The sequence below is a fragment of the Homalodisca vitripennis genome, unplaced genomic scaffold, assembly GCF_021130785.1.
Source record: "Homalodisca vitripennis isolate AUS2020 unplaced genomic scaffold, UT_GWSS_2.1 ScUCBcl_1274;HRSCAF=4687, whole genome shotgun sequence".
NCBI lineage: Eukaryota > Metazoa > Arthropoda > Insecta > Hemiptera > Cicadellidae > Homalodisca > Homalodisca vitripennis.
This window is the reverse complement of record NW_025777385.1, coordinates 58828-86660: the sequence shown is the minus strand read 5'-3', so window position 1 is coordinate 86660 and position 27833 is coordinate 58828. Positions and strand designations below refer to the sequence as shown.

General features: G+C 34.6%; 1 protein-coding gene across 1 annotated transcript; it reads right to left on the bottom strand.

Moving 5' to 3' along the window:
* Positions 1-24386, bottom strand: LOC124371343 (melanotransferrin-like). Its single transcript, XM_046829673.1, is given in 13 exon segments — positions 1-255; positions 3737-3825; positions 4709-4873; positions 6090-6303; positions 7668-7714; positions 7717-7826; positions 7958-8137; positions 8261-8378; positions 18305-18364; positions 18366-18447; positions 19459-19601; positions 20067-20218; positions 24228-24386. Coding segments are annotated over 13 exon segments (1668 nt in total). The 5' UTR covers positions 24295-24386; the 3' UTR covers positions 1-14.
* Between the last annotated feature and the right edge of the window lie 3447 nt (positions 24387-27833).

The window sequence follows — 27833 nt, the reverse complement described above, 5'->3', positions numbered from 1 at the left end:
ACAAAAACCAGTGATCATTCTGGGAGTTTCTTATTATCAGTCGGAGAGTTAAATACCGCATGTTTCACACAAAAGTGTGGAAAAATACCTTTGAGGTAGGTGATCTCAGTGGCAGCGTCTTCTTCCTTGGCTACAGCCACCACGTAGTAGTCGTCTGTTCCCAGGTTGTATATCTCGGACATGAATGGTATCAGGTTGTAGTTGAGGCCAGCTGTGTACACATCTCCTGCATCAAACACGGCGACATCGGCAAGCCTGGACATCACAAAGCAATAAGTGTTACATCTTAGTGGCTCAACTTGGAGAAAGATATGGTGAAACTGAAAGATATGTATCTTAACCCTTTAAGGACCAACCGTCTGATTTATCGCCGGCGGACTTTTCATATTTTTTAAGAGATATTTTAATCTTCTATATGGAATAAATATACTATTTTTCTATTCCCTGTATGTTTCTTACTATGATATCAAATTTTAATGCATCGTAATGTTGTCAGGGTACTTTGGGATTATACCGACCACACCCAGACATGAATCGTTATTTGACATTTTACATTTTGCTTCTACTGATTACTAGATTAGCGTAGAACAAATTTCGTCAATATAAAACAGGAATTGTCTTATCGCAAACCCCTCCCCATCCTCAGACAGAGGTCAAAGTCGAACGGTCTAGTAGATAATGTGATTGCAGAGTCTCGCTGCCCGTTCATCTGGTGCGTCGCTTTGTTGTACTTCCGTGTTTTACCCCTACATTTCTACAAACACAAAAACTAAACTCTTTATTGAAAAAAAACACACACAACTTGTTTTTATGTACCGTGCAAAAAACTTAAATAATCATGTGATGCCCCGCGGCCTGCTGTAATCGGGATTCTCGAGAAAGATAAGATAACAGCGACAACAATACCAATCACAATACCTGGAAACGCTTGTTGATTGATGGAATGTTAGTTCTGTTATTCAACTACATCGTTTTATAACGTTCTAAGTTAATTGAAAAAAGTTTAAGCGTTGGGGGCATATAACGGAATCTGACCCCACTAACAATTATTGATAATCGTTGTAAGTTTGTAATTTTGTAATTAAAGAGTTGTTTTTTCGTTCTATCATGTGTGTTTCTATAAATGTATATTTTTGTGTTCTTCATACTGGTGTGGTCGGTATAATCCCAAAGTACCGAATAATATCCTTAGTAGCCTATAAGGTTTTGTATGTTAGGCTAATGCTGAAAAGTGTGTTTTTTTAACCAGTGTTACAGAAAAATTTAATTCATTTAAAAACTTTTTATTTTTTATTCCAGGGCTTTCAAATTTTGTACAGTTATAGAGAATTATGTGTAGAAACTAATGAATACTATTTCCCACACATAGTTTATTCTTATTTTTGGTAGTTATTGAAGATCAAACTCAATTTTTTTAATTTTTTTTCTTTTTTTTCTATTTGATAAACAGATAAATCAAATAGTTTTTTGCTATATAATGACTTAAATTTATTTTTTTCACAATGAACAATTTAATTATAAACATTTTAAGCCTAAAAACAAATCTGTACAGTAATTAGTTCTGAAGATATGATTTCTCTCTCAAACACTTGAAAAATCGCACATTTTTAATGTGCACAGTTCTTGGAGCATGGCCAGAAAAACGCAAAAATTTTCTTTGCACATGTCAAATTTTTGGTCTGGTCCTAAAAGGGTTTTTAAGCGGTCAGCCTGGCCAGATTCGGTCTGAGATGCTGTGGGTGTGACACTGGTAGAGGGATATGAATGTGATATTGTTTATAATATACTAATATAACAACTACTTTAGTTTTATTTTTATATTAAAAGTATAATTTTATGTTATGTTTTAAGAATTATAAAAGTAGTTAATTTATTAATTTGTTGAATTTTCATTATAAATATTATAATGTTTTTCACATTTTAGGATATATTAATAACATATTAATTTCACCACATTATTTAAATGTAATTGTTTCTTAAAATATTTTTATTCTTAAGGTAATATACAACTTTTTTTTAATTTTATGTTGTCGCAGGTTAAGTGTAAGAAAAAGGCCATGCGGCCCTAACTTTGCCTGTATAAATAAAGAATTTTACATTTCATTTCACTCAATTGTTAACATCTCCTTCAACAGTACATGTACAGCGTCAATGAGGAACCAGGATTTACTAATGTGAATAACAGTATACCATATGAATAATATGAAGCCATCTTGAAGAAGGGAGTTAACAATTTTATAATTTGTGGAACAATTCGGTAAACATAACTTGATTAAATTTTAACATTAAGTTGGTGTTGAACTATAAAAATGCTGCACACATCCTGATAACGAACACTTCAATTTAATCCCTATAAGTAACGATTTACAACGACTAAATTTTGAAAAATCACACAGATGTTATTTGATCTCATAATGAATAATTAATGACATCATTGGAAAGAACTGTTTTTTTTTATCTAACTGTTTTCAATAGATGTAGGAAATTATGGTTTTCAAATTTTGAATTATATCAATTAGCTGTGCAAGATTATTGTTATGGTAAGAGGTTGAAAGAAAAGACTTGGGTTACAATTTCACTTACAAACAATATATTTGGAAGATGTCAAGTGCTCAATTCGCTGCACAGTTGCTTTATGGAAATTGCAAATGATGTTTGTTATTATATAAATAATGTTTTATGTACATGTCAAGATATAAACACACCAATATTGATATAACTATGCAAGTGTTATACATGAAGTGGTATCAGAAAGTTCCCGGACTGTACAAGCTGGCGTGCCAGTAGCCTCTGCCGTAATACCCGCTGAGTTTCGTTGTAGTGAGTGGTTAGGTTATGTCTACAGGTTGTTTTGTTGGTGTGTGTTATCATTACGTAACTACTTTGTAGTTTTATAAACTATCTGTTAAATTCTATTTAGTATTTATTGATTAATCTAATATATATTCATGGTAAACAATTAAATAAAACAAATTATTGCAAAAAACAATTAGTAACTTGGCTTTTTAGCGCTAGAAAAATGCTTAAACTACCCAGTTTACTAATTGTGTGTCACGTCCAGTGTTAATGACATCGTTGAAGTTGTTTAACTTTCATGTATTTAACATAAAGAATAAACTAGAAAATGGTGGAAAACAAAATTGCAAATGAAATATTCTGAGGAAAATTGTTCTAAGAATAAATTTATTCAATCTGGTCAGGACGTTGACAGATTGGGCCAGGCAAGGTTCAGAGAAAAGCAAACTTTTGGATAATTACCAAGAGAATTTCATGTAATTATATACTGGAGTTCGAGTTTCCAGTTTTAACATTTTTTACATCATATTTCGTAATAAACAATCTGGTGAAGAAACAAATTTAACCATCTCCGTTCTTTTCCAAATGGTGGTCTAAAGTGATAAGAAATAGTTTTTGTTTTTATTGCAACTCATGTGAAATGAATAAACTCCAAAATATAATTTCTTTGTAGATACTTGTGACACAAGCTTTCAAATGCATAATCATTTAATTTTCCATTTATTTTTTTGAAAATAAAAAAAGTTCAACCTACAATGTGACTTTTGAATAAAAAAGATTGTGTTCCTAAATTAATATTTGTTCTTGGTTTTTGAAAAATTAAAAATAAGAGTTTAACTTAAAAAAAGAGCGAACACTATGAAAAATATAGCTAAATTTTTAATTTTTACTTATGTAATAATTATATCTTAAATCTCAAGGCTAACTACTGATGTCTTACCCATTTGCAATGGCTTGCATACAGTTGATCTGACTGTGACCCTTGTGGCACACCATCTCTGGTTTGAGTAGCTGGGCCTTCAGGGCAGTCTGAAATACACACGATAGCTCAGGTATTGGTGGCAGTAGCGGTAATATACTTTCATTTCTTGTTGTACTTAGTGCAAAATTAATAATGCTGCTTTTTTCGTTTAAGCAAAGTGTAAAAATAATTCTTGTAGGTCAAACTGTTACTAGAAAAGATATATGAATAAAAGTAAATTTTATAGGAGGTAAACATTAAAAGCATAAAAAACAAAAATTGATTAACTTTGCTTAAACTTGGCAAATACGCCTTATACAGTGCCTTATAAAAAAATCAAATATTTATATCAAAGAAATTAGAAAACAAAACTTTTTATGAGAATTCAAATAATGTTTGTAAAATTTTAACCCTACGTATACCAGCAGAAGATAGGTAAAATGCCACAAATACATGTTCATGAATTTTTTTATAACAGTCTATAACATGCCTAGCAATATTACTTTGTCTGAAAAACAGTTACCACTCCCGCAATGAGAGAGAATTTACGTTCCCAGGGTAAAAACTTTTTGAACTTTCCTTGTTCAGTGCGCTCTCTTTGTGAGAACAACACCTAAACAGATTTAGATACAGTATTATAATTTGTAGTCCATTGGATGTCAAACAAAATGAAGCAGGATTTAAGCCATTATTAGTCAGAAGGATTAACCATTCACATGTTTCTACAATGTCTAGGATTTAAATAGTATTGATTTTTGTTAGTCCAAGTTTATTTACGGTATTGTTAATTTTACCTTGGAGTATTAGCTAATTTTACTGATTGTTCACATTGTAATAAAAATTGTTGATCTATATAATGCACATATTTGATTATTGGGTGCTTAAAAAACTCTAAGAATGTTGATAATGATTGGAAAGTAATCAACTCAGCAGTTAGCCTAACTTTCTTACCCTCATTTTGATACACTTCTCTTGCTCAGGGTCAGATGTGACACAGAGGGTCATGCTGTTGACAGGACACTGCCGTATCCCAAGGATAATATCCAGGTTATGGCCCAGGTATCCAGAGTAAGTCTGGGTGTTCTCATCCAGAATCCTCAGGTCCTCCGCTGCATCCTGCCATGAGAAATAGCTGCTATAATGAATGAGAACAACATATGTGGAGAAACCACATATTGATAAATATATTTGTATGTATAAGGGCAGTTACAAAAGTAAATGATTTCAAGAAATGTTTCTGCAAAAAGGAGAGTGGTGGACAAAGGCATTGGCTAGTGTAAGGGGGGGTCATTCCACACCAAATCATCCATGAAAAATTATAATTGTCACCAACCATCTCAGATTTTGATGAAACTTGGAGATTATGATCTTCCTACTAAGATATGAAAACATTCCAAGTTTTAACTTTTTATTTCCAAAAGTTATTGTTTTATAGCATTTCAAAGTTTTGAAAAAAATTAGTGTTTTTGCTCTCTCCGAGATTTAGAACAGTGAATATTGTCAGATACAAAATAATCTGTATCTTAGGAATTTCTGGTTTAAATCTCTTGAAAAATCAATACTGTCATATTAACTATGCTGATTAGAGAAAAAATTATTATGTTACTCTATCTTCATTCAATTAATGAATAAAACATAAGTTAGATTTATTTACTGCATTTTTTTTTTTTTGGGGCGAAAATGGTATTTTTGAAAGAAATTAACATCTCCTAAAGGCAGAATGATAATCAAGTCAATTAAAAAAAATTGATCTACCCAACATGATCTATCTGAAGAACTAATAAAACTTGGGGAGTACTTTAAAGAAGACCAGATTGCAACTGTAGTTGATTGACTCATGTTCTTGAAAATGTCAATGTTGATAATTTGGTTATGCAAACCTCATGGTTAATAACCATGGGGCTCAAGCCACAACTAAAGCAGATTTATGAGATCTTAAAGCTCAAAAATGTCCTAGGGGAATATTTCCGAAGTGGTATTTTATACTTGCTATACCACTCAGTTGTCAGCCGCCTTCAAATAAATTTCTATATAAGTTAAGCCAATGATCATAGCTTGTCTCTCAATAAACGAATGTTTTATTTCATTTCTTTATTTTGTTTCTGAAACTTTGAAACTTGTTTCTGAAACTTCAGTAATAGTTTAATAATACTTGAACTACTCTTTTCTTCACTTCTGTCTCCAATGGTACCGGGGCTAAAACAGGATTCAATGCTAAATCAGAACATGTGCTTCTCATTCAACTAACTTCTCAACTCAGAATTTTGAGATTCAAATTTTATTTTGGATTCGTAAATTCACAGTCAATTTATAAAAAAAACAGAAAACATACCTGAAACATGAGATTGTGCTTGAGGCCATATCGAGGAGCGGACTCAAACATGTGGAACTTCTTTAGCTGAAGATTGTTGGTGTCATAAGGAGGATTAGGCTCGTAGTAGTTGTTGTTATTGTTGTTGTTGTAAATAAAAGTGCTCTCTGTGGTTGTTGTGAATTCAGAACTGATGTTGAATGGTCCTCCAAATTCCTGTATAGCTTTCTGTAAATTAAAAAAAATTATAAGCTAACTTAAAATATTTCTTTTAGCACAATTAGTCTTATGAAGTAAATTACAAGAAAATAAGATCATTATACATCGTTTTACTCCCCTCACTTTTCACAAATTTACTTTGAAGTAAAATATTTTAAAAAATTTTACCTTATGTGTATTTCTAGGTCAAGTACGACAAAATTAAAGGCGAAGTAAAAGCGCGATTTATAGCAAAGTGCATTCAGTTTTATTTTAAGGAATGACTTGATTTAATAGTCATTACGCATTTACATACATTTTAGTGAAATCTTTTGAATCTTTCCAACAACATAATCTACTAAACTATCAAATACTACAACCAGGTTGATAAAATTTATCACTTCATCATGGACTTTTCACCCATATTAATAACTGCTCATATCAGGTCTGTGAGGTGGATGGAACAGAACATTCTATCAAAAACCTTCTACAGTTCTGAGCTTGTGGGAACATTGAACATTTTGGCACCATCAAATAGAAAAAATTTTGGGGTATTCTAAAAAGTTTTGAAATTGTTTTCCAAAAATGATTTGTGAAACCTGTGAATATTTTCAAATGTGTATATATAAATCAAATTTCTATTTGTAATAGATGTCTTTTTCTTCCTTAAACCTTTGAGAATCAGATATTATTTTAGTTTTGTGTAAAGCTGCTCACTACCATTTAATTGGCAAGTAAGCTAAAAATTTCAGGCTGAAAATGGAAATTAGGTTGTTGTTTTGGTAGAATATTATAAATTTCATTAGTTTTCATGAGTTTTTTATGAGTTTTACAAAACACTTATAAACTTCTATATATCAATGTCTGCCACAAATAGCCTTGATATATCGAACTTCATTATATCAAAATGTTATACTTCCCTTTGAGGTTCCACTGTAATGTTATATTTTTGTATTAACTGTATACGGGTTGTCTAGTTCTACTGATTTTCAAGTTTTATACAATTAAATATAGATAAGTGGTGAATAATAAAACAGAATACGGTTCTTCCACATGGTCTCATCTTCACTGAAGCACCACTATATTATACATCTACAAGCAGCAACTATTTTCCCCAGCCTCAGTCCAGCATAATCAACAAAATGATAGTTCTAACACCGCTAAAAGGATATAAGTAAGGTAAACATAATTACTTATAATTTTCTGCCTTTGTTACCCAACTGAGTTTCTAATGACTTTATCTTAAAACTATTTCTATTCACATCAAATTCAGTAAATTTGGATGTTTACTCCGGTAGACATATTTCCTATCTAGCATGTTGTTTGCATATACTCAATACTTCCCAAACACACAACGTCAATAATTGCACTCAATACTGTAATGAGTACCCACTCGGAAAAAATCGTTGATAGCGCTGCCGCTGCTTGATGTTCTTGGCTGATGACGTGTGACGACAGCGTGGGATGGCACTTTACCCCAATTGCATGTCTGGAAGTCATCCACAGGTCTGCGTGTGCCATCCGTGCACAGCAACTCGAAGTTGTCCTTAGTCTGACCCACTATTAACAACATTCAGCTAATATATACTGAGGATCTCAGAGTGCGTATAACCGTGCATTACATTGAGCATGAAAATTCCTGGATAACTCACGTTCGATAGATTGTACTTTTGATCAGAATGAAATATTACCGAAATTCAGATTGTGAGCAGTCATCTCGTGGACTGTAGTGTGCTTGAGAAAGGCCACCTCGCCCACCTCCACCAGACACTTAAAAGCTCCCTCGAAGTTGGCGTAAGGGTCTGCGGGAGTACAGCGTTCTCCTGGTACACGTCCGATACACAGCTGACACAGCTTGTCTGAGTTGTCACCTGCAATATGTATCAGTAATGCGTTACTACACATGAACATGAATTTAAAAACTAACAGTTACAAAAGAACTGATAACATCCAATAATTATGGCGCATGAGACAGACAATAGAAACTGTCTTACCGATCGGGTTGTACTTGTCTATGAGAGAGTTGACAGCACAGCTGGGACCGAAGTACTTGATGGCTGACTTGACGTGGTTATTACAGTCTACTACATCCAGGCCTCCAGATTTCATGAGCTGTGTTAACAAATTACATTTCAATTAGTGTATGTCACAAGGAACAGATAAGAAACTTACCTGGAATAATCATGTTGATGAATTAAGCTATAAATTCTGCTACTTTTGCTCTCAAAAAAGTGAAATCCATTGATACTCCTGAGGCAATAATTATAGGTTAGCATGCACCTTTTTGACATTTAGTATGGTATAATTGGAGAAAACAGTTCTTGTAAAATCTGCAAAAAATCATGGTTCTAAAGAAGAAACCTCTGAGAATCATAGCTAATGTACTGCCATATGACAGCTGTAGAGAAACGTACATGAATCAATATACTGATTGTTGTATCCCTGTATATACTCGATGTCATTTCATTTGCTTGCAATTTTTAATTACCAAAAGTCGGAGACATTCATAAACAGCCTACACAACATGCAGTGGATTTCAATATTCCATTCCACAGAATTGATGTGTTTAAAAGAAACCTTTAAATGCAAGAGCAAAGGTCTTAAATCTACTTCCCGTGGAGCTGAAGACATATATGTTGAAAAATGCTAAAAACAACACTGCGAAAATAGCTTGAGGGAAAGTTCAATTTACACAATAAATAAGTTCCTGGCTCACTGCTAAGCTTAATGATTATCAAATATTGTTTGTGCTCATGTTTTTGTTAATTAAAATTATTGTATTGTTTATTGACACCCATTCTGTACTCTATGTTCAAGAACAAAGCCTTCAGATTCTGATTAAGTCAACCCAGCTGATCGAATTTCCAAATGTTGATGGATTAAAGGATTCTACTAGTTTGTTGTTATAAAATAACAGTTCATCAATACATTAAAAGTTCATTTCAATATATAGATTTTTACTTTAATTTCATTTAATTTTGTATCGGTTAAGCATTTTTGCTATTTTTTTTATTTAAAGCATAAGTAATTTACCGCAACTGTATCAAAACTATTGTAACTTTTCTGTATACAATATGAGGTTGAGTGGTAGAGGGTTTGATAGCCCTAACACCGCTTCTTTAATAAAGACATTTTTCAGTTCAAAATAGGTGTAAATAGGTTCCTTGGAGAAGTTCTTGACTAATATTTGTTATATCGAGTTTTGATGAATTTTACATTGGGAGGTTCCCTCTCAGAGTAGGAGTCTTTAGAGGTAGATTGTCTCTCTGATAGTGAAAATGTAGGATCCTGCTTGGCGGACCGCAATTATTCGAAGGACCAATAAAATGTCTAATATTTAAAAAACTCATACTTCGATAGCTGAGCAGGTGGAGCCCATACATTGATTTTCTAAGGAATAAACTCTTAGTCGTTTGGGAAAAATAAAAATACGAATGAGATCACAAAACATAATATTAGGAAAAAAGGGCACACAATTAGAGCAAAATACAAGTGTTAAAATGATTTTCTTCTTCTGTTAAATTGTCCAAAAATGTGTCCGAATTAGTTGAGGATTTTAAATCTTGGTTGAAAAGAAGATTGTCTTTAGTTGCGAAGGACCATAATAAGAATGATGAAACACTGTTACCTTGCACCGTCCATTGTCTGATACCTCGACACACATGAAGTTGGGTTGATTGTAGTTCGACCTGGGTTGATTCCAAGGAACGTTGCGCTGGTGGAGTCCTTGCTGAGGGATGAAGATTCCACCATGAAGATTCCACCTTCACTTGACACTGTTTTCGGTTTCATTCATGAACGTTGCGACAAAGTTACTTTTGGCTCGTTAACCAAATAATGTCCGGCTCGAAGGGACTGTTAAACTACCATAGAACGGCTTACGGTTCACAAGAGACAAGACAAAGGGACACGGCCGCCCGAACTTGGTTAGAGCTGGTGTTGACGTACAACCTAGCGAAACGGAGTCTTAAGAAGAACTGGAGAGATGCCTTGGGGAGCTTTTCTTGTCCGCGTCCTGGACGCCTGATTGGTCGGCAGAAGTCACCTCATACCACGTGACGATCGGACCACTATAGATTTGGAATGCAGGTGGGTGTGTGTGTGTGTGTGTGTACAAAGATAAGTGGAAATAGATGGCTTATAATAAAAATGGTATCGGACAATGGTGGGCAAAGAGCAGTTCTAAATAACATACAATTCTAATTATTAGTAAAAACTATATTAATGCGTAAAATTTGATTAATTGATATGACTAAATATGAAAACCTAACATTTCCCGCCTCCTTGAAACATTATAAGGTTTCAAGAGAAAAAGAAAAAAAATAAAATCTTGGCTATGGAATAAGATACATATGTAATAACACACTTAGTCTAAAGTTGATAAAACCAAATATATAAAACATAGTTAACACAAAGTTACAAACAAAACTCTTGAAAACAAAACTGTTTATTTACATTTGTCATTCCATAGGAAGTGGAAAGACCTTGACAACTGGTCTAGTGAGAACACCATTAATTGTTTTTAAGGTGATCACTCTTACTATTCCATCTGCACCAGGATGCGTTTTGATGACACGTCCCATTGGCCAGGTTAAAGGTGGTGACGGAGCTTGGATGAGCACTAGGTCGCCCACTTGTATGTTAGGCTGTGGTGATGTCCACTTGGAGCGCTGCTGCAGCGAATGAAGATATTCTAGATGCCATTGCTTCCCAAATCCTCTGATGGAAGGCTTGTACCAAGTGCCAATGGCGTAGTCTGTTGGTCGGAGTGTTGTGGTGGTCAGCTTCCGGTAGAGCGGCAAGCGGAGTCCCAATCAAAAACTGACCTGGAGTCAAGGCTGATAGGTCTGATGGATCAGCGCTGAGTGGAGTTAACGGCCTTGAGTTAAGCATGGCTTCAACCTGAACCGTTAACGTCATGAATTCAGGAAGAGTTAAGATTGTTTTTCCCATTACTCTTCGGAGATGGTGTTTAGCACTTTTTACGGCACTTTCCCAGAGTCCGCCTTGATGAGGGGCAGCTGGAGGATTAAAACGAAAGTCTATGCCCTTTAAACTCGCAAAATGTGAAATTTTGTCCATAGCCGTTGAGGCTTTCACGGTTTCACTTAATATTTTTTTCAAAGATGATTCTGCACCAATGAAGTTAGTTCCGCAGTCTGAATAGATTGTTGAGCACAGACCGCGTCGTGATACAAAACGGGTTAATGCTGCTAAAAAAACCTTCGGTGGTTAAATCTGTCACTAACTCAATGTGCACAGCCTTGGTTACCATGCATATAAAAATACACAAATAGACTTTTATTTGTCTAAGAGCTTTAAGATGATGCACTCGCGCACAAAAGGGTCCGGCGTAGTCTACTCCTGTAGACTGAAATGGCCTTGAGGGTGTAACCCGAGAGGCAGGTAGGTCACCCCATCAGTGGTGTTCTATTTCTAGGCTTGTGACGAAAGCACGTAGTACATTTGAAAATACGTGAACGTATGGCACTGCGAGCAGAGATGATCCATATCTCTTGTGAGAGAAGAGCCTGAGTCAGCTGTGGTCCGGAATGCAGGTGTATCCGGTGGTAGTAATCGATAATCAAGTTTACTACTGGGTGTTGTTTTGGTAGTAGCACGGGTTGTCGTGACTCATAGTTTAGATGGCTATTTTTTAGCCGGCCGTCTACGCGAATAACATCCCCCTCATCAATGAAAGGCTGCAACTTCCGGATTGCGTTGTTACACTGCTCATTCTTTTTTAACAATAAATATTCTGAAGAAAAAGCTGTTTGCTGTACAAGCTTAAAGATTTTTTGTTTAGCTGTTTTCAATTCAATAACAGACAATAGTTTTGATTTGTCAGTTGAAGATCCATTTTTACAATTGTTGATGAATCTTAAAATATAGGCCATAATTCTGATCAATTTATTCCAAGAGGAAAATTTGGTGAATATTTCCCAATGTTCAACAATAGAGCTTTGTAATACGCTCAGAGGAGTCTCTTTAGTTTCTCTCTCGATTTCCCTTTTATCTTCAAAGAAGGTGAAATGAGGCCAAGTTTGTCGGTCCAGTTTTAGCCACTGGGGACCTTCGAACCATAGTGTATGGTTTTTCAATTGTGATGCTAATAGGCCACGTGATCCGACGTCACTCGGATTGTCGCTTGATGTGACATAATTCCAAAACCGTGACGGAAATGTGTTCTGAATTTCTGCCACTCTATTTGCTACATATGTTTTCAACTGATACGGTGGTGTTTTTATCCAGTGTAGAGCTACGGTTGAGTCACTCCATAACATGACATGATTGAAAGTAATATTGCTGAATTGTTGAATGCAATAAGTAGCTAATTTTGACAGCAGATGTGCTGCGCAGAGTTCAAGGCGTGGTATTGTGATCTTCTTTAATGGAGATACTCTAGTTTTTGACATGACTTGTCTTATCACTGGGGCCTCATTCATTTGGTTACACTTGATAAAAATGACGGCTGCGACGCCTTTTTCAGACGCGTCACAAAACCCATGAAGTTCTACGCTGCTGGCGGCGTGGAGGGGAAATACGCGATAGATTTTGATGTCACCCAGATGATCCCGTGTGTCGTTCACAAACAATAGCCATTTTTCAGCTAGTTCAGGTGGCAATTGTTCGTCCCATTGGAGCCCTCGTGTCCAAAGGAGCTGCATAAAACTTTTCGCTACCATTATCAGTGGTGATAAGAAGCCGCACGGGTCATACAATCTGGCTATTAAACTTAACACATGTCTCTTAGTTAAGCTACCTCTCTGATGTTTGAAATTGTAGCGAAAGCAATCTTCAACTGGATCCCAATGGAGTCCTAAAATAGAGAACTGCGTAGATTGTGAGTCCTGCAGAAAGCGAGGCGTCTCACGATGAGTAGCTGGTAGTCTGTCCAGAAGTCGGGGTTTCATTCGAAGCCCATTTTCTCAACTCGAATCCTCCCTTCGCCAGTAGCTGGATGAGTTGGTCTTGCAGTTCGATAGCTGATTCTAGTGAAGCACTTCCTGTCACAATGTCATCTATGTAGGTGTGATGCTTCAATGCGTAGGCTGCGTCCGGGAAGGCGTGTCCTTCGTCCTCTGCTAGCCGCGAGAGTGTCTTGATTGCTAAATATGGAGAACTGTTCATCCCATATGTCACTGTTGTTAGCTTAAAAGTAGATATCTCCTGTTCCGGAGTATCTCGCCACAAGATTAACTGAAAGTTTTGATCTTCAGGATGCACTAAGATCTGTCGATACATTTGTTTTTATATCTCATGAAAACACTATAGCGTGAGAGCGGAAGTTTATTAAAATACTGGAAATGTCTGGTTGTAGTTTCCTTCCAGTTAGTAGCACGTCGTTCAAGGACAAACCTGACGTGGTCTTGTTGCTTGCGTCAAAAACAGTCCTTAGCTTGGTAGTAGAGCTGTTTTCCTTTATTACTCCGTGGTGGGGTAAATAGTAGTGCGGTTCGTCGGCGTGATGTTTATCCAAAAGTGTCATATGACCTGTTGCTTTGTAGTCTTTCATAAAATTCCTGTACAGTTCAGCGAATTGTGGTTGGGTTTGAAACTTCCTTTCTAAGGATACAAAACGTCTTTCTGCGGGCTGCTCGAGATGAGCCTAAACAGCTGGGTTCTGTTTTGAATGGTAATCTAACAACATACCGTCCGTCTCCATTTCGCGTATGAGTACTATCAAAAAGTTCATCACACTTTGTTTCTTCAATGCTTTTGTGATTGATGATAGGCGGTTCCTCTTGAACCCAAAATTTTTGTAATGCTGTGTGAAGCGAGTTGTCGTGAGTAGACAAAAGTGCAATCGAATAGTTACTAACTGGCTCTGTCGGGGTGACACAAGGAGCTGTTCCCATAAGTATGAAGCTGAACTGAGTGCCGATCAGATGTGGCAGTCCCGGTCCTAAACTATGATTTTCTTGTGTGAAGACAGTGGGTATTATTGTTCCACCCAACAATACATCAATGCCGCAAGGGGTGTCAAAAGTCGGATCCGCTAAGGTGTAATTCTTAACTAGACGTGACAACTCTGGACTTATTTTCGCCCTTGGGAGGTTTACAGATATTTTATCCAAGATGTGGAACTCCTGATCAGGAGCTATGAGCTGACCTGACAAAGTGTTGACTTGAAGAGATAACATGCCACGTGTGTTAGAGGCATGCTGTGATAAACCAGCAATTTGAATGTTTGAATGATAACGTCTTGCTCCTAGCAATGAGGCTGCTGCCTGACACGTTATCAGATTACAAGTACTTCCGGAATCCAGTAATCCGCGGAAAACATGGGACTGTCCATTTTCAGCAGTTAGTTTCACTAAGATGGTACCTAAGAGTACTGTTGACTGTTGTGGCGGATGCACAGGTGGCAGCGTCTTGACTGTAGACAGCGTGACTGGAGTGCGACTCGTGACGTCAGCTGGAGGAGGTGTTCCCGCTACTCTCGGCTGTGGTATCGATCGATGATGAGTCGTGTTGTGACGTCGCTCCACAGCTGATTGATGACGTGTCGAGTATTGATTGCTTGCTTCACTTCGCTCAGTCGCGCCTGACTGGAGATGTAGCAATGTGTGATGTCGTTTGCGACACCGTTTACAAGTATGCGATGATTGACATTGAGGCAAATTATGATCTCTCAAGCACGAGAAGCATTTTCGTTCTCGTTTTACAAGTTGAAACCTTTCAGCTGGTGAAAGCTTTAGAAATGTGGGACAAACATGGATTTTGTGATCAGAGTTACCACAAGCAAAACAACTGCTACTATTTATATTGTGAGCTGTTACTAAAGCGGTGGGTTTGTGTTTGTCTTCAAACCGCGTGACCTTTTGAGATCGCTGATTGAAAGCTTTAACTAGAGCTTTCTTTGCTGACGAGTGGAGGTCTGCATCTTCACTCATGTTACATTCTGTGTTCAGAAACAAGATTATGTCTTTGACTGTAGGCAAAGTGTGTGTTTCCTCTTCGTTCGAGGACCTAAAAGATTCTAGACGTTTGCGTAAATCTCCATCTAATTTACGAGAGAGTAACAATGCTGAAAGCAAAGGGTTGGCTTGTGTGGTTACGTCACACTCAATGGCCTTCAAAGCCTCACTGTGTTCATGGAAAGTGTTCACGAATGTTCTGAGTCCTCGTACTGACTGACTGCTAACATCGGGTAAATCTATCAAATGATTCAAATGTAGAGTAACCAAGCGTCTTGTTGAGTGATAACGCTGACGTAAGATATTGTACACAATTAGATAATTTGCTGTACTAATGTTGAAATTCTTGATTAAAGCGAGGGGTTCGCCAGAAAGAATCGAGAGCAAATATTGGAATTTGACTACACTTGTTAAGGCGGTGTTGCGATGCACAGTGCTATCATACAAGTTGATAAAGGATACCCACTTGGCGGGGGTCGCCAGAGAAGTGGTGAAGCTCTAGGCGCGGCAGATTGATATGTGACAGCGTCGCTAGGGGGGTTTGCCGCTCACTGTGTACCGACGGTGTTGACGGCGCTTCCTCAGGAGACATAGCGGACTCTATCAAACCAGAAATCTGAACGAAAAGATCGTTAATTTCGTCTTGATCCGTAGAGAGTCTTTCCACGGACAATTCTTCGGTCGTTGCAACCTCCACGATCCTAGCTAAATTAGCTTCGAAGTCATTCCATTTTTTGGAAACTTCGCTCAGATAGCTGTTTAACGTACGTTGAACAACATGAGTTAAAGGGATTTCGCTCTTAACTATTTTTTCAACTTCTTTTAGAATTTTGGTAAATCTATTCTTAACTAGCAGCGTCAACGTTTCATAGGTACTGACTTTGATTGGAGCCATGATTGGTTAGTGAATATTTAACTTAAAACATGAAATTACTACAGCAAACTAAATAACCAACTAAATTATAATCAATAATAACAATTATGACAAATTAATTAACCCTTGATAATGTAACAATATTTCAAATAAACAATACACAATAAAAATCATCAATCACCTATGATAATTGGTTACACAATATTTCCAGAGACGTTGTAGTTAAACACTAATACAAGATATTTCAATTTCCTCTCATAATAAATTCTTACTTAATTATTATGACAATCACAAATGAGATACAATAGTTGGCAAAACAATAAATGTTGCAAGTGTAATGCAATGTAGTGTATAGACAATGGATGTAAGGTATAAGATGTGTCAATGTTTGTTTACAAACAATGCGTTTAAAAATGTAATGTGGTATGTAAGAGTAGTGAGGGGATGAGTGTTCAAGATGGCCGCGCGTCGCTTGGGGACGCTAACTTTTGGCGCTACAAATACTAGTCTCTTACACAATCGAAACACAATGTCTTATTTTCCAGCACCAAATAAAGTTTATTTCTCCATAGTCTGATGAAAATCCGGGTCGACAAGACCAAAAGAAATGTAGGATCCTGCTTGGCGGACCGCAATTATTCGAAGGACCAATAAAATGTCTAATATTTAAAAACTCATACTTCGATAGCTGAGCAGGTGGAGCCCATACATTGATTTTCTAAGGAATAACTCTTAGTCGTTTGGGAAAAATAAAAATACGAATGAGATCACAAAAACATAATATTAGGAAAAAAGGGCACACAATTAGAGCAAAATACAAGTGTTAAAATGATTTTCTTCTTCTGTTAAATTGTCCAAAAATGTCCGAATTAGTTGAGGATTTTAAATCTTGGTTGAAAAGAAGATTGTCTTTAGTTGCGAAGGACCATAATAAGAATGATGAAACACTGTTACCTTGCACCGTCCATTGTCTGATACCTCGACACACATGAAGTTGGGGTTGATTGTAGTTCGACCTGGGTTGATTCCAAGGAACGTTGCGCTGGTGGAGTCCTTGCTGAGGGATGAAGATTCCACCATGAAGATTCCACCTTCACTTGACACTGTTTTCGGTTCATTCACGAACGTTGCGACAAAGTTACTTTTGGCTCGTTAACCAAATAATGTCCGGCTCGAAGGGACTGTTAACTACCATAGAACGGCTTACGGTTCACAAGAGACAAGACAAAGGGACACGGCCCGAACTTGGTTAGAGCTGGTGTTGACGTACAACCTAGCGAAACGGAGTCTTAAGAAGAAACTGGAGAGATGCCTTGGGGAGCTTTTCTTGTCCGCGTCCTGGACGCCTGATTGGTCGGCAGAAGTCACCTCATACCACGTGACGATCGGACCACTATAGATTTGGAATGCAGGTGGGTGTGTGTGTGTGTGTACAAAGATAAGTGGAAATAGATGGCTTATAATAAAAATGGTATCGGACAATGGTGGGCAAAGAGCAGTTCTAAATAACATACAATTCTAATTATTAGTAAAAACTATATTAATGCGTAAAATTTGATTAATTGATATGACTAAATATGAAAACCTAACAGAAAATGTTATGAACTATGCAGTCAATATTTCTATATTGCATCCGTAAGCATCAGGTGTACAGCCTCCTCATAAGAATACATGGAAGAACAGCATTAAGCCACTGACAGAATGGGTACAGACTTTAAACAGCTTCTGATAAGATATGGCATGAGGCAGCTAAGAACTAAAAATGAATGGTGAGGTTAATCAAAAAGGCCTCTCTAGAACTGTGAATAAGTGTCTGATGCCTGATCCAATTGCAATATAAGTTTATTTATTGCGGGTTAAGATTTTTCATAAGAAGTATGGATAAAAAGTCCTCCGGTATTATAACTAGCACTTCTTCTAATACAAATACAATGACTGACTGATACCGAACTCTACAGTAATCAGATCTCCCACTGCAGTTAAGAGTGGTGTAAGAACTATTACAGCATCTACGTTAAAATATATATTAGTCTCCTTAGTTCTTTATGTACCATATTAAGGAGATCATCGATATAGCTACATGAAAGGCATCTATAGTATTGTCTGTGCACCTAAATCATTAAGTGCAACTGTGACTGTATTCTTAAACAGTTTTGTTAAAACTTATGGATTTAATGAAGAAATTGAGTTAATTTAGTATAAGCTACAATAAAATTTATCAGAAGAAACAAAGTAAAACTTGCCGTATGAATTGGGATAGTCCAGCCTGCCAAGGAGCCGACACCAGGGAAGCAAACCTTTTTTACCTCTCAGTTGTCGAATACTGTTCAAATCTGGCAGAGTACCTTTCTTGATCACAGCTGTGGCGTAGTAATGGTATTGTGGCCTGTACAGTAAAAATATTTTAGTGACCCATATTTACATTTCAGAATTAGTCTGGAGAACCATCAATTTTATGTTTAATAATAAGGTGTATCACAATTTTATATAAACAAAAAATGTCCGCACTCCACTAACTACATTTCCTCAAAAAAGATTAACTGGAATTTTGGAATACTTGTAATTGTTTAATGACATTAAAATGACCATTTTCTAATTCACTTTAGAAACCAAAATCTTAATTATGGTTACGAAAGGTTGGTGATATTTCTTTATGGTTCTGTTACAATTTACAAAATATTAGATTCTAGTATAACAATCATGAAGTACACTTGTAAACGTTTTATATTTAATTTTATTGAAAACATATTTTTAGATAAATATACAATAATAAACCTTTTCACACTTTTTGATATATTTTATTTTGTACAATATAAATTTTGAATTTAACGAATTCATCATCAGGAACTTGTAGGTTAAGGTAAATGAAGTAAATAAATAATTGAAACCAAATTGTCATATGTTTTTAACTACCTTGGTGGCTAAATATTTAATTGTATTTAATTTGATATGTGATCAATTTATATCGTTTGAAAATCTATTGAATAATACATTTTTTGTTAGAAATCTTTGTCATTTAATAATACATCAGGATTAATTTTGGCACTTTTACAAATTCCAAAATGTTTTAAAGTGACTATTTTTTGCATGTGTGTAAAATTTCAAGATTGTTTTCGATGTTTGTGTATGTATGGCCAGTTTTATTTAAATGGTCAGCATATTTTGAATTTGATGATGTCTTCAATGCTTTTATATGTTCATTAAATCTAATTCTGAAGGATCAGCCGGTTTGTTCGATATAGTGGTGTTGACAATCATTGACAATATTTTGAGATAGATTAAAATTGTTCATGGCAAAATCTTTTCAAGAAGCTGCAGTGTTTACATATCAAACTTATTTTAATATAACAATAACAATATCACCAGTTTGAGTAAGAGATGAAGAGTTGTTTGTTACCTGGGAACTCCAGGGTAAACCTCTTGCATGATGGGAATGAGACTGTGGTAACGACCACCTATGAACACGTCTCCTGCATCCAGTGTCGTGAGATGAGCCCTCTCCTGGTCCAGCAGAGTCATACATTCTTCTTTGTTGAACCCCTACACAGAGAGAGAGCTCAACATGAGAGTTGTTACCTGGAACCTCTTGGGTACACCTTTAGCATGAAGAGAATGATACCGAACAACTAACAACGAACAATATAGTATTTGTTCTTTTTGTCTTCAAATAATAAAATTAATTTAGTTTTGTTAATTGAACTGGTTCAAGAGATCAGGAGTAGTTCAGGAACTAGGTCAGGAGTAGTTCATGAACAAGGTTAGGATTCGTGTCAGAGGATTAGTTTTTTCTATGAATGGAATCTACGGGCAAGTTCACTATGCTTTTCATAAGAAGAATGTTCCACTTAAGCAATCCAACTGTTATAAAATTAGTTTATTGCATTTATATCTTATGCAATGAGGTTATATGGGCAAAGTATAAGGAAAACCTACATAAAATCAAAAGTTGAAAAATGTCCAATGAATAAATAAATTACTCTATTAATTAGTTTAAGTTATACTTACCCGGACACATTTTAATTCCAGGTAATCACGACCAATAAAATCTTTGTTCCGTTTAACTGCTTCTGAAAAATTCTGACACTTCGCCATTTCTTCTACTGATACGACACACCAAATTACAGAATCATCGCCCATGTCGACAATTTTATTTTGAGCTGAAAAAATATTAAGATTATAAAAAACATATTCTTAAGAATATTAGGGTATAATTTAATTAACTCTTTGCGATCGTCATCTAATTCATATGATTGTCTTCTCATATCGCCAGGCTAATAAATGTCACCCACTACAATGCACAGTTTTTAAATTCAATCCTTATCCAGTTATAGCTCAAAATTGTTGCAACCTCTCGGCCAAATAAGTAACTAAATTGTTATTTCTCTATTTGCAGCATATACTTTAGTAAACACCGTTTGAAATTATTTTTTTATCCGACTGTCAGTGTCTCTGTAGCTGCTATGGTATATCACTGTAGCTGCTATAGTGTATTTTATCTGTTTATTAAAATACTAGTGCATTTGGTGGAGACAAAGCTTAAAATAAGGAAACAAGATAATATTCTGTTAATATTCAAGACATAAATGTGACGGATTGTATTTTTATTCTGCAAATCAAAATACTTTTAAAACAGAACAACATATAAGTTTAAATTGCATATTACTTGTTTTGTTTAACAGCGAATAGTAAATAATCTATCGTTTAAATTTCAACCTTGAAGCTAATAAATTTTGTTAATTATTGCAGAATTAACTTAAATCTCAGTAACTTAAAGAGCCAAAGGTTAAATGCTGATATTTGAGTCCAAATAAAAATGATTTACAAGGTTAAACAAGCACCAGGTGGTGACAGAACAAAGCCGGCTAGGACCAGAACCTCTCAAACACATAGGGATATAATAATGAATAACTTACTATAATATTTGCACAGTAGGACAGTTTTGTAAATAACTGAGTAACTAAATAATAGCCTGGAACTATTGAGTATAGAAGAACGTAACGATGGTCTCTCCAACAAACTAACTTAAATTAACTGTTAATAATAACAAGACCAAGGAAATTGTCTTTAGTTTACGTAATTCTGAAAATAAGTCTGTAAAACTACTTGGTATCAATTTAGACTCAAAGCTTAGCTGGGGAATCCATACAAACCATTTATGTATTAGATTAGCAAGAGTAATATTTCTACTAAAAAAATTAAAATTGTATACAAGTCTTAATCTTGTCATTAGTGCATATTATGCTTTTTTTAATCTACACCTTCTGTATGGGGTTTTACTGTGGGGCAACTCTAGTGGAGCCAAGACTGTGTTTAAGTGGCAAAAGAAAGCCATACGCTGCATAGTAGGAATTAGCGACAATGAGTCCTGTAGGCCATTTTTTGAAGAACTGGGTATACTTACGCTTCCATGTATATATATATTACACAGTTTAGTTTTTGTTGAGGAAAATCTCGACTCTTTCAATCTTAGAAGCTTTAACCATGAACACAACACTAGAATTAAAAATACAATTGATGTACAATATGCTAGGTTAAGTAAAAACTCAACAGAACTATGCAATAATCGGAGCTAGGCTATTCAATAAGTTACCATTAAGTGCTAGATCAATTTCTGTTGGTAGGTTTAAGAATGTTGTTGCAGAGTGGCTCAAGAGAAAAACGTTTTATTCTGTAGATGAGATTTTTAAAGCTAATTTTAGTGACTTACAATTTTAAACTTTTAACATAGATATAGATTGTATTTATTTTAGGCTCTGCAGGCCTACTTAGTGATATGTTTAATATCATATTTGACTTTGTCAATACAATTTGTAATTGTTGGACGACAATAAAATGATTCTGATACTATCTCGAGGGAGGTTTTCTTTTCTCACCAGAACTGCGGGAAGGCACCACCAAAGGCCTCACTGATGGCCAGGGGTATTTCCAATCAATACTTTCCCGACCTTAACTTAGATAATGACAGATCGTCTAACATTTCCGATGTCAGATCATGTAGGACAATGATACTAACTATTATAATTGTTATGTTCGTTCCAATTATACTCCTCTTTAATTTTTATAATCCCACACCTAAAACCCTGTCCCCTAACATGATGGGAATTGAGATACAACCTGAATTCAAGCAAGTTAGTAATTTTAATGTAATATATTAATATATCTCTCAATAGTTATAGAAATAAACGTATACAATTGGCTATAGTATAATAAGCGGCCACCAACACAATCAGTTTATGTTTATTGATCTAAAATATTGATACTATCAAATACGACATTTGACCTATAGCCTAATATTCATAAGTAATCATTGCCAGCTTTCTTTATTTAGACTAGTGACATCATTACCGGCTGCTCCTAGTGACAACAGGTACAATGGCAATGAATATGCAGAAATTGGCTCAAAATAATTTTATAAACACTGAGCAATGTTTTAAATGGTTACAAGACCTTGCTCCTTTAAATCCGAATTTTCCAGTTTGTATTGACGAGATGAAAACTAGAATTAAATGGTAAAAATAGAAGAAAAGTAAGAACAAACATGAAGTATCTAAAAACGATCTTGAGAAGACTTTTTTTAATATTCTAAATTTGGTATTATGAATATAATGAAAAATCGTGTACTATTTTAGTTGAAATCAAACAAACTATGACTTTTAATTATTAATTAATGTATTTTTGACGGCATCAGTACCCGGAAATGCCATTTTAGATTGGCTACAGTAATTGTAAGTACTACATTGCTTAAAACGTTGTTTAAATATAGTTTAGTTATTTTATGCAATCAGAAACAAATACATTTATTTTACATATAAAAGTATAGCTTCACCATAATATGATTTTAAAGCATAAAACTTAATTCAGTTCGCTCAAAATTAATTCAAAGTAAAATCATGTTTGAAATACATTTAAAATTAAAATCATGTGTTTCATTACTGACTAATGATGGCAAGAACTGTGGGTAGGGTCCAATAAGCGGACCCGGTTTTTTATATCAAAATTGGCAAACGATATTACTTAATCATAACCATCGATATAATCAATCGATACTGATGAATTATTTTTAACAACTTAAAATTTAATAATCTATATGAACAGCTGTAAACACTTTCAAATAATACAATTAAGGTAATATTTTAAATTTCACGTAACATTGTGTATTAAAATGGCCGTCAATCTTAGGAAGCTTCATAAAATTGCTTTAAAAGACGATAAAATATGTTTTTTATGGCTTCAGGATGTTGGGTTAGTACCTAAGAATCCATTATGTGATATTTGTGGAAAGGTAACAAATGTAACTGTCAGAGGAGCTAACATGGTCGTCTTCAGATGCAAAAAAAGAAGGTAATGGTGGACACAACTTTAGTAACGTTTTCGTTCTGTTTCATTTAGTTAAAGTTATGAGTTTCCCTGATTTTGGTTATATTCATTTATTATTTGTTATCATTAAATTCACATTTTAATTTAATGAACACCCATATGTTTCACCCATATATGAATCATATGTTTTTTTTTAAACATATGATTGTTATTACTTTTATATCGATTGATAGTCTATGATTCGATATGCGAATATTAGGTATCGATGATTATATTCTTCGATATAAAAACCGGGTCCGCTTATTGGACCGTACCCAGAACTGTTTCACAAGCAGTCACGTTTATCCTTGAAAATACATCAGGTAATGAAATGTTATTGTTTTGTTGTAATTATATGAATGATATATTAATCATTCGATAATCATAATCACTTATTATACTGCAGCCATAACATTTTTTTAAATGTACAATAGTTTTAGATAATAATTTTAAGTGTGTAGCTAAACATTATATCATATTTTTATTTTTAAAATATGAATATCCCGGACTAAATGTTATTTTCCAACTTGTGCAGTGTGTAATACTAAGTATTAGGCTAAAACCCCAAAACAAGGTTGAACTCCTTTTAGTATGTAACCTATGTCTACAAGAAAAGCAACTGAATTTAAGCTCTCTCTATAGATATTAAAAAATAATGAGGTGTTTGCTTAATAAAATGTAATTAAACAACCAAGTACATGATCGCTACCAATATTATATTAACTATTTTGTATTAAATATAGGCCTATTAGGGGTTAGGTAGGCGTGCCCAGACGCTATAAACAACCCATCGTATTATAAAATACTCACCAGAACATTGGCTTAAAATAAATATTGTTATTAAAACTAAACATAATATTAAGTTTGTTCTATCCATATTGTATATTATTTCCACTATGCATTAATAAAAACAAAAGTTACTTATGTAAATAAATAACACAATGACAATGACACTCGTATGGTTTTGTATTTGACTCATCTAAGAGAGCGCTAGAATCGCTACATATGACACACCCACCTTTTCATCTGAAGACAGGCTCAAAAATAATACAAATGTACAATCTGTCTTGCATCAGCGTTATATTAGTCCATAAAATTGTTTACCTAAAACTCTAAAAATCAGTTAAAGATAGAGGCCATCATATACTGATGTAAAATAAGGATACAGATTTAAAATTTGGAACACTGGAGTGATTATTAATTTTTTAAATTGAAATTGTATTCTTTTTTAACGCATTACTTACATTACAAATCATTATTTTTATAAGATATAATCGAAGTTATAGGAGGAGATAGAGTAATTGTACTGTGTGCTTTACCCCAATTCCCTTCGTATATTATCTTGCCCAATATAATGTAATTCTGGTTTGATTATTACCAATGGTATCAAAAGTAAATTAGTTTTTCATATACTAATTCTATATGAACATTAACTCACAAAAGCACTTCTGGAGGTGTAATAGCTTTAGTACAACACTACAATATGTAAGCCTTCAAAACAAAGTTTTAAGATGCTGTAAATATAACATTTTACTTTTCTCTTTCTTCTGAAGTTATCTCTGGGTTTCCTTTAAAAACAAATACATTTTCGCCTTTTAGTTATTTCTGAATGGGTTTATGTGTCTAATTTATCCTATTTGTTGTAATTTTTCCATGTTTTATTACCTTTGTCTTTAACTTTAATGCAGCTATATTTCTGAAACATACGATAACAAGTGCACGTTTATATTTCTTGATTGAGACTGTAATTGCATTTGAAATAAGTAAAGATACGTAAATATCCACCTTTTTCTGTAGGTATTTATTATCATTACCTATGTTGTATAATGTCGGTCTATTGTTTTTTTAATTATTCAAATAAATATGTGCATTGAAATCTTAAAACAGTATAATCTATAATTAAAAATATAACAATTTTGACTTATTCTATGTAACTTAACATCATTTTGAGAAATGTGTTTAAGAAGAGCTGATGGATGATAAATCCACCGTGAATAGTTTTATTATTGGCAGAGTCAAAATCACATTACTCCAGTGACAGCAGTAAGTATTTGTATAGTAAAGTAATCTCTCTACCACATTTGAAAATTTTTATCTCACTTATCAGGCTTAAAACAGGAAGTTTCTTGTTACACGTCGGTTCAAAAGAGGTTGCCATTTTGACCAAACAAAATTCTGTAACAAAACGACTTAATATCTTGAAAACGAAGCAATCTGGTCTCTGGAAAATAAAAGGCCCAATCATAAGAAGTTTTTGTCCAAAAATGTAGTTTAGTAAAAGCAACATTCTTGTTAAATTCCATATACGAATGTCCATCCCCGGATTAGATATGTCAGCAGAACCGATTTGAATATTTTTTGTTTGTGTACAAGAAAGTAGAGAAAACAAAAAAAATATTGACATTATTGTTCTAGTCTCCCCACTAGTTTGCAAAAGTCTAGAGGTTATCAACTCATTTGAGCAAATGGTTGTTCACAAAAGGAAGCGTCTGGCATACATCTTCACATCTTTTCGGATCAGTGATTCTGGATATAGATAAAATATGCATTCACTCACGAGTGTATGAACAACGAATAGTGACAAAATGCTGTTTATTATGCGTTATTTGAAGTAACATAGAGTATGCAAAAGGGGATTCTAAATAAATGCAAATGCCTTTATAAGGAGGTCTTTTGACAAAGCAAGCTTATCTTTTTACATTATAAAACTTTTGTCTTTGGATTTATGTAGAAGTAAGTTAATTTGAATTTTGTTAAAGTAGACCTCAAATCTTATCTGTCTTTGAATTCTTAAAACTATTCTAAATGCTTAAAATTTCTATTATTTTCAGTGTGAAAATAAAATACAAGTAAGTATTCTTGCTAAAAATACAAAACAAGACTCATATGACACTGAGCAACTGAAACATTCGGAGTCATTATAGGAAAGATTTTTTGAATTTTTGAGATATTCAGATCCTCAAGATATAATTTATAAAACCATGAAGAGAGTAGTGGACTCATTAACGTTTAAAAGAGCTTATAAGTTTTCTAATTGTTTCTACTGTTTCCTCATTTAACCTGTGCTTTCTGTTAAAATGCATTTTTAACTGATACTTAGCTGCTCGCCGGCCTAATGATCGCGGCCCGGCGAAACCACGGCCCATCATCGTCAGGTTTGTCAGCTACCGTGTACGGAGGGAGGTCTTCAATAACAAGAAGAAGTTGAAGGGGACTCCAGTGACAGTTAGGGAGGACTTGACGCTCCATCGGCGAGAGCTGCTCCAGCAGGCGATCGCCAAGCATGGGGCGCGAAATGTCTGGACCATAGACGGCCGCGTAAACTGGATAACCTCTGAGAAGAAAAGGGGCTCGGCTACATGGTCATTGGACAATTAGTGTTTATCCCTCTCCTCATCTGCATAACGACATAAATTAGATTCTAAATGTAATGATTTAGTATAGTAGATTAATGTCTTATGTCTAATGTCTTAAAAATAAGTGAATATTTTTCTTGAACTGTATGTGTGGGCGTAGAGCTGTGTGTGTGTATTTGTATGTTTGGGTTCAAGATTGTATTTAGCAGGCATTGTATGTATGTATGTATGTGTGTATGTGTATGTATATATATATATATATATATATATATATATATATATATATATATATATATATATATATATATATATATATATATGTATATATGTATGTGTGTGTATATGTGTGTATGTGTGTATATATGTGTGTATATGTGTGTATAATTAAGTTTTAGGACAACAATATAATATTATTTGTAGGAATCTTGAGTTTTATCTATATTGTATACAGTATACATAATAATTGATTTATTCATGTTTTACAAGTAGTATTTTGTTTCTGTTTATTATTTAAATTTGTTTATTTACATACCATTTTTACACTTAATACTATTTCAATTTTATCAGTTATCAATTATTTAGATGATCATTTCTTTTTCTCTCTCTCTCCTACTTTATTTTAGTACCACTGTATATATTTATTAGTATTATCTATGGAGTGCAAGGCTGTGTGTATTTCGTTCTCTTCGCATCTAATATGGAATATTTGTTTATTTTTTTCATATTGATGTATTGTGTTGAAATGAAAGGATTGTATGAATGTGTGTGTATGTGTGTCTGTAGCAGCGTGGTCTGGTGGCCGTGGGGGTTCACAGCACCTAATCTAATAGCACCTAATCTCACAGCACCTAAAATTTAACCGTCTAATAGCACCGATTCTCATAGCACCTAATATTATAGTACCTAATCTCACAGCACCTAAGGAAATGCCCGAGAGTCGCACGGCACCTAAAGATCGTGCTGGAGTTTTATAGCACCTAATATCACACCACCTAAAAGGGAGTGGTGGGGATCGCCGGAGGGGTAGGCCGCCACAACTGTCCGTGGCCAGTGGGCGACC